We start from the raw sequence: 9029 nt of genomic DNA, 5'->3' as shown, positions 1-9029 counted from the left end.
ATAGCAGACAGGCCAGGAAATGTCATTACGTAACGAAGTCATTATACCCACGGGTCCGCCCGAATATGTTCAATTATTATTTACGGGCCCTACATTTTCCAAGACACCTCACTCAGCTATACCGGTAAATCTGAATACATGAGCAAAGAGAGGATAAAAAATTGTTAGCAATATATATGCAATTCCCGATCATATTAACCGATTCAATCATGACTGATAGAAATTTTTCGCGCTTCGCGCGAATTAAGCCGATTAACTAAAGAGTCCGAAAATTTGTGCTGAGAAGTAGCGGTAAAGAGGTATCGGGGGAGTTGGGTCTGAGGGGTGCAGAAGTTTGCTTTATCGCCCTATCGAGGAGGGTCAAGACCAACGTATTGCGGTGGGGGCTGACGAAGTGCTGTTACGGTCCTTTTGGAATTAAGTCGGAGAAATCACCTATTTTGTTAGTCAACTCACCAAAATTTAGCTGGAAAAGTGTAATTTCGAGGTCGAGCCGAAAAGTTGACCTTTTTTCTTAGTCAACTCGCCAGTGATTTCAGTCTGTATGCCCATTTATCGGTTCCCAATATTTGGGGGGCGATGATCGGTCTGGAGTTTGAAAAGGGGGCGATGAGTCGAAAAAGGTTGGGAACCACTGGTATAGAACCAGAACCCTAGGCCCCTGATCAACTGGTGTAGGTTGTGTCCATTTTCGGCAATTTCCATTCTCGGTGGAATCCATTCTTGGTAATGGTTCTCTCGGTATTGACCTGACACCCTTGAGAAGACCATGCCCATATTTGTTCTGCAATGATGGAACATATAATTCTGGGACGCTTTCTGCCACGCTAACCCTACTCAAAGTATGCATTGGTATTCTTCAGTTCACATATCTATATCACTAGTAGTAGCCTACTGTTTACAGAGCCTGCCGGACCAATAAAGCTTCTTGAAAGTGTCTCAATTTGTTCCTTAAACCCAAATCACCGAAAGTGATACTCAGAGCACTGAGTCCCAATAATATATGTTGTAAGCGCTCTCCATAGAGGCATAGCAATTTTCTACGTACGTGTCAAATCGCTATTCTAGAAGAGTGCATGATCTATTGGCCTAGGCCTGTGAGAGCTTAAACTCGTGCAGGTATGGTATATTGATTGGGATACGGTATTAGTAGATCGGAAAGGACGTAGTTTATTTTTGTCCTTGATGTTTTTGCGGCATATACAGGGTTGTTCAGAATTGACCGACTTTCAAAAAGTCCAGGTTTTCAGTCCGATTCCCATGCCTTATACCTTAAAAACATATTCTGGCTACTTTTTTTGTAACTCGTCCCCTGCATCCGTGTACACATTGAGCTGGAAGAATAGCAGCTGAAAATAGGGGATTCCCCTAAAATCTGAGTGTCACGATTTTACCTAGCCTAGTTAAAGAGACATATAACATGGATTTATGCAGCTGTTGCGGTTTGGAGTGCTACAAAACCCCACTGTATAAGGCATTCCTAGTTCAGGATATCATTTCCATGTCCCACACTGCCTTAGAACTGCTCAAAACTACCTAAAACTGATAGTCATTTTGTTGGATCACATATCCAGTAGAAGTGAAGTTATATCAGTTTTTCTTTGATAATTCTGGGATTATCCTTGATCAGTGGATAATCCAAGAATTTTCATCGAAAAACTGGAATAACTCCGCTTCTACGGCTTGGAATTGAGTAAAATTTGTTTTGCATAGTCTTTGAAGACAGCCCAACAATTTCATGGGGTTAGCAGAAAAATTTGAAAAAAAAAAATTTTTGCGTTTCTGGGCAAATTCAAAATTTTCAAACTCTACGTAAACCGCGAATATTGGTTGGAATGAATTCAAATTTGGTGTGCGTCGTTTTTTAAGGTAACCTGACGATTTAATCATGTAGCCCGCAAGATTGAGGAAAAAATGTTATTTTTGAACCACCCTACTGTGCAGCTTAGAGGGAACATTGATGGTAACCCTATTTAATTGCCACCACCACAAGTTTGCAAATAAAACTGCATTTTCAAAGTTTGCAAATCAAAATATGTAACATCAATGTTTTTCCCTGAATATGAGGTGTTACTGCATTCCTGCAGTGGCAATAATCCTCGGAAATTTGTCGCATTATTAGATAACTGTGATATCTTTGGATATCCGAAAATATGGCAAGATGGCTAAAATCAACGCACCCTATAAGCTATTTCTACAGCCACAGCTTTACAAAAGTAACCTTCATCTAACACCTCAATCAAGACAGCTGTTTAATTTCGGTGACCTCATGTGCTGGATGATTTGTAACATGTGACAAAACGTAAATTCATGAAATTTGCCCATCCCAAATGTTGCAACTACTTCACAATTTTGAAGCTTTTTAAAGGGTCTTCTTTTCTCTTTTGATACTTGGGATTTACTTCACTTCTTTTTCTGTGTGCTTCCGAGGAGGATTCATTGAATCTTCTTTTTCTCTTTCTTTGAGGAAGTACCCCTTTGAGAGCATCAGGTACTGAAATAGAATTGGAATGGTCAGGGTGAGATGGCAAAATATCTGATCAAAATTATGAGATATGAAGTATGAGCGTAAGCTTAAGAGACAAATAGTGAAGTTCAATACATATATGCTTACGGACGGGGCTTCTTTCTAGCAGCAGCAATCACATTTAATAGTAACTGATAACTTGGTAAGCAGCTGCATATTGACCGCAATTGGACAACACTGGCGATAATAATAAATCATTCTTCAAGCCCACATTTAGAGTAAAATTCAATCCCTCAATAAGATTTTATCAAGAGCATAATCACGACATTTCTAGAAGTCCACAATCTATAATGAAGATATGCATATCAAATATAGGTTTTACTCCTTTTCACAATATACTCAAGTAATTATCACATTCAAGTTTGTCTTGGTGTCCTTCATGCTGGTGACATTAAACATGCACAATTGCAGATGCACAGGAACTATACCAAGGAATATAAAATGAAGCTAATACAAAACATGAACGTAAGTTTTGTTAAAAGAGACCAGTGTCTGACTTACTGAGATATTCAGGAACATGCTTCATGTGAGACTTTATCTTTGAGGGTCGAAGAATCGAATTATGCTGCAGCACCTGTAGATCTCTCGGATTTTGCTCAAAATAACCTTTCAATTTCTCAGAGTTGAGAATCTCAATCTTCAGTTCGCGTAGTCTCGCATTTTTGATCGCTTGTTTCGTAACGAGACGCATTGCATCCAAACATCGATATCTCAAACCTTCAATTTCCTTCATCGCAAACTGATATGGGCGCATACACTGATCATTGCCAAGCTCTCCTTGTGCTTCTTCCAAAAGTGCTATCTCGGCACCAGACACAAATGATAATGCCATGCCTGATGAATATCCCCTCGCAGTGCGGCCAACACGATGAATATATGCCTGTATTGTTTTGGGGAAGTCAAAGTTCAGGACGTTAGAAACTTTCTGAAAATCCACACCTCTTGATACGCTGAATTCCTTGGAAGCCTTTTGGCGCCGTTTCGACACCTTTGTACTTTCGCTAAAAAGCTGGCTCTCGTCGACAGCAATCATGTAATCGTAAAGGCCTTTGTTGAACTGTTCAATGGCGTGGAGCCTTGACGTTACCGGCAGTTCCGAGTTCAGTATGCAACAGAAGATTGAGAATTGCTCTAAGAAAAGCTTCAATCTGTAGCATCTTGTGATTGAATTCACAAAAATCAATGTCTTTCCCTGGATCAGGCGCAATTTCAGTAAGGCATACATCAAAATATATTTATCATCTTCCGAATCACAAATGACATGATATTGAGTAAGTCTTTTAGATGTTGGCAAGGCAGTCTCTTCCAGCTGGAGGAGTACAGGATTTTTCAACACCAAATTTTTCAGAGAATTTATATCATTAGAAAACGTTGCAGATGTTACGAATGTCTGATATGTAGCTGGTAGCTGCAACACAACTTTCTTGATATCTTCTTCATAACCGTAAGACAAGACCAAATCCGCCTCGTCAATAACAAGCCACATTATATCGGACAAGTTCAAAAAACCAGCAGTAAATTGTGCAAGCACACGACTAGGAGTACCCACGACAACGTCCGGCGTCGCATTGAGGCTCAGGTTACCACCATCAGACTCAGATGCCGCCAGATTCAAACATAGTATGGAATCGGCACAACTTGACAAAAGTTCCGCTAGCATTTGGGTAACTTGTTGTGACAGTTCCTTCGATGGTACTAGAATTAATGCCAAAGTTTTAGCGACGTCATTTACCTCTTTAAGGCCCAACATAGTCTGGATGATTGGTATGGCATAGGCAGCCGTTTTTCCTGATCCGGTGCGAGCCCGGGAAAGAATGTCCTTTCCTTGCAAGGCAAGCGGTATTGCCTTTTCCTGAATGGCAGTGGGTTGCGGCCACTTGAGATGATTAATCGATTTCATCAGTCGGCGATCCAAACCCATCTCATGAAATTTCAACTTTGACACTTCATCGTCTGGTTTTTTACTTTTTCCTTCTGATGGCTTTATTTCTACAGGTAAGGATTTGATGGCATCTTCGTCAACAATCACTTCATCATCATTGCTACTAGACTTTGATATTGCCTTGGCCTTTTTCTTACGTTGTGTAGAATGTTTTGTAGAAGTGTTAGCTATCATCCTCTGATATTATATATTTCTATAAAACGTGATAAAATCATAGGAGTTTATGGATACAGGAAAAGGATACTCATTAACATTGAAATATATAGGCCTTGTCAGCAATGTTACCTCCAAGCTAAAGACGTGCGCAAATGCGCAGTGCTGACACGGTCTCTACGCAAAGAAAATCCAAAGTAGTGAGCTTTTTTTCAGTCGTCACGCACTATTGTCCAAGGGCCTGCGCAGTGAGTTGGGCAGTGTGCGCATACTCATCATAAATTAGAGGGAACATTGCTTGCCAGCATATGAATGAAATCCATAATATAATGACTATTTACATACATTTGTAACATATTGTTCTAAGTTGGTCAGACTGGAAACGGTGGTTGTTTATGGCAATATGCGTGTGACAGGGGCCAGGGGGGTTTCCTGCATGGCTGCATAGAATAATTAAATAATGAAACAGTAAGTTGTGCACGACTTTGCCAACAATTCCACTCTTGTGTGCTGGTATAGTTTGTGATTCAATTTTTTCAGTCAGTATAGTTTCATCGATCAATTTAGAACTTCAAAAAATCTGCCCACTGTCGCCACGGATCACATTCACACTACTACATTCATTCTGAATTCTTTGAGTCACCGCTTGTTTACGAGAACTCCTGGTTGTGGATGCGATTCTATGATATGCTATTGCAATGTAGCGGTAGCCTAATCTCTTATCGTTGATTCCATCTCCCAAGGCCCAGCCAACAGTCCAACACCCCAACTGGAATCTCGGTAAAAACATATAGTGGGACACCGAGGCCCTGTGGATATAAAGCTTTATCAGCTGTATCACACCGATTCCATTCTATTTCCATACAGAACCAACACAATGCCATTGTGACAATGGTATAATGATTTTTCACTGTATGGTCACCGTCGACCGGTGCTTGAACTTGAAGACATATAAAGGTTACACACAATTCAAGATTATAATGGTGATGCGAAGGGTATATAGACCTAAACCTATATAATGGTGACAATTGATGATAACTTAGACCAGACGTATAGACAAGATCGCGCACGACTCCGCTTGCCTCCATGAATCATCTGTGGACAAAATAGCGTAATGGTTAAGCCTCCGGCTTCTTGATCGGTAGGCCATGGGTTCGATTCCCGGCCGGGTCAGACAAAGACCTGCTGATTAGTAACACTGGGATATCCATGGCTTCCCTGCTTGGCGCTCATGCATTACTGGGATAGCATGGAGGGGTGGTGCATGACTTAGAAAGCCGTAAAGGCTTATATCTGCACTTCCTTGTCCAGCGGCATATGCACATCATGCACTCATGGTATGCATATGCGCAGATCGTGTGTCCTGATTGGAATCTCCGTCCATTTCTCGAAATAAATCCTGCGTGACACGATGATTCTCCGCGTGACAAGGCCAGCTTTTCCGCGAGACAAAGCCAGCTTTTCTACGTGACAATCTTGGGTGACAACTTGTTCCAATAAAACGTCAAGCTAAACTCACTGATCTGAAACAGATATCGTCGGCGGGAACGAGTCCGAACATCTGTGTACTGTGTGTGTATCATGTGTCGCCCGTGTCGGTGTATACGCCGCAAAAACATCAAGGACATAAATAAACTACGTCCTTTCCTTTCTAACTCCTATGTAAATATATATATAATAATATCGCAGATTTATAGCCACCAACCTGCGACAGCAACTTTTCGCGCCAGCAATATAACACAATTGACACAAAGCGTAACGCATCGACACCACACCACAGTACCTCCCCCAATGCATATGCTTTCATCTCTGTAAAACACGTGAATGTGAAAGATAAATAGCACACCCGGACTTCAACAATAGGATCCCTGGCCCAGCTTGATTTTCCTACCTTCAAGTTCGAGTTTAATGATAAATTTCATCACTTCAATTTTTTGTTAACAATTTAATCATTTCAACACACATTAATACCATTTGGAAGTATCAGTATCAGTTTATTTATAATTTCAATATTTCAAAACACCGCATATCAACAATCGTATACAATGTTCTTTCCAATTCTCTACTAGTTGCTGACGATTACCCCTGACGAGTGTCAGCCGAAAATATTCGGGTTCATTTCAATATGAATATACTATTTAATTGTATATTGAAGTTCTGTACCTCCAAGAAGCTCTTCACATGTAAATAAGAGGTATGCACACTGGATAGGAAGAAATGGGGACTATAACATAGGGTTGTATATAATGACACGAGTCATAACTCGACTCTAGATTCTAGTTGCAATTTTTCGTTTACTTGACTTGACTCGAGTCAATTTCTTGAAAATCGAATCAATTTGGGTATTGACTCGACTTGAACTCGAGTCGTTGCACATGACCCGACCAAGTCACATCACTCGGAACATTCTATATGACTTGATTCAATTCTTGTGTATCAGGTTCAATATACTTGAACAATAAGCCCAGAAAATGTCCTTTATCTGTTTGGATAACCGCAGAGTGGAAGTGAGTATGTGAATGCTACCCCTTCGATATCGCCCAAGCTAAATATGACAGAGAATCCGTATCCGATACGACTGCCACAAAGTTGTGCAAAAATTAAGTACGAATCCTATCCGAATGATACTCAGACCCGATAAAGAAAGAAAAAGAACAAGAAATAGCTTCTAAAAAGGACCGTCGAAGAAAGAATGACATCGGGCACTAGGTCGAGGTTGATGCCAGTTCAAGAGCCCCCATCTGATTGATCGTTCGGCATACCCCGATCTCTTCATTACATCGCATGGTGTGTCTTGTAAATCGCATTGCACATTGTGTGTGTGTCTTGAGCAGAGGAAAATATAATTGCTAATAAACCGCGCACAAGTACAGCACACGCGCGTCAACGAAGAACAACTACCAGCATATGATCAGGACTGAATACAAGAAAACGCATTGCTCTATCAATTATGCTGGACCCCAATTGTGGAACAGCATCTCGCCGGCTATCCGACAGTCGTCGAGCATGTCCGCATTCAAGTCGAAATACAAGCAATTTCTTCTAAATCAATACTAGCCAGTCTTCAGGATTACCGGACCACGACCTAACATCGACCTCGCCCTCCGCCACATGCCACCCCATTTTGTCGCTTGCGTCTTATATTCTCTTCATTACTTTTCATTAAGTGTGCATGCCTCTTATTTACTTCGCCTAGGCTAAGGTGGGTGTCTGATCTTAATGGCTACTCCAAGTTGTTTCGACACCTTAATTCATATCTTTTCATTGTATCGCAGTCCGGTGATGTTTTGAAACGATGAAAATATTAATAAACCTGATTGATTGATTGATTGATTGAAACCAATGATGATGATGATGATGCTCTGTCCATTTATCGATTGATCTCCGATCCGTCGGTCCGCTCGCTGAATCGTTTGAGCCTAGTGTCCTATATATGGTGTCGACACAAGCAAATCTCACGACTCAGTGAAATTGTATCACGTCACAATTTCCATTTGGATACAGGCAATTTGACGATCATTTTTGACCGGCTTGTCGAGCATTAAATTTGGTAAAACAGGTATCAAACGAAAGCTAACTTTGCACTGATCACGAAAATATAAATTTTATTCCGCTCGTGGCCCTGGAACTCCCACTATCAGCCTCGATTTTTTATTGTTATGGAGATTGGCATTGGGACGCAACAATGCTGTCTGGCGAAACGAGCAGAGGTGGTCAGTAACGAAGTACTTCTACTTTTTGAAGTACATAAAGTAGATCTTGCCTACTCGCACTACTTATTAAGTAGTTATGATTTTAGATTACTTCTACATCTACTTGACAGTTTTCAGTTTTTTAGGCAAAGATAGGCGTAGAATACCTACTTACTTACTTGCGAACCAACACTCCTACTTCTACTTGAGTAGAAATTCCGGCGTTACTTCTACTTCTACTTGTGTAGCGAAGGTGACTACTTTGACCACCTCTGGAAACGAGAGGGTAGCTCAAGAGAAAAAGAGCCAGACAGCATTGTACAGCATTGTTGCGTCCCAATGCCAATCTCCACAACAATGAAAAATTCGAGGGTGATTGTGGAAGTTCCAGGGCCACGAACGGAATAAGATTTATATTTTCGTAATCAGTGCAGAATCAGCTTTCGATTGATACCCGTTTTACTAAATTTAATGCGCGGCAAGCAGGTCAAAATGACCGTCAATTTGCCTGTAGCCAAATGGAAATTGTGACGTGATACAATTTCACTGAGGCGTGAGATTTGCCTATGTCGACCCCATGGCCCATATAGGACACTATGGTTTGAGAGTTCTGCGGTTCGCAGTTTAGTGTACCAGATTACCATATGCACTTCGGTCGGTTCGAGTAGGGTTGGTTGTCGTCCCTTGTAGAAGGGAAATAAATCTTGCAAATGGG

The 9029-nt window shown here is 41.0% G+C and overlaps 1 protein-coding gene across 1 annotated transcript; it reads right to left on the bottom strand.

Moving 5' to 3' along the window:
- Positions 1-2235: 2235 nt before the first annotated feature.
- Positions 2236-6376, bottom strand: LOC145455155 (putative ATP-dependent RNA helicase DDX56). The gene is made up of 2 exons (XM_080333118.1): positions 3029-6376; positions 2236-2494 (listed from the first exon to the last, which is right to left on the bottom strand). Exons 1-2 carry the CDS (start codon positions 4641-4643, stop codon positions 2340-2342), a joined length of 1770 nt encoding a protein of 589 aa, XP_080189244.1. The 5' UTR covers positions 4644-6376; the 3' UTR covers positions 2236-2339.
- Positions 6377-9029: the final 2653 nt, after the last annotated feature.

This window comes from Botryllus schlosseri, chromosome 14 (genome assembly GCF_051294905.1).
Source record: "Botryllus schlosseri isolate E-star chromosome 14, Bs_hap1, whole genome shotgun sequence".
Lineage (NCBI taxonomy): Eukaryota > Metazoa > Chordata > Ascidiacea > Stolidobranchia > Styelidae > Botryllus > Botryllus schlosseri.
This window is presented reverse-complemented; position numbering and strand designations above follow the sequence as displayed.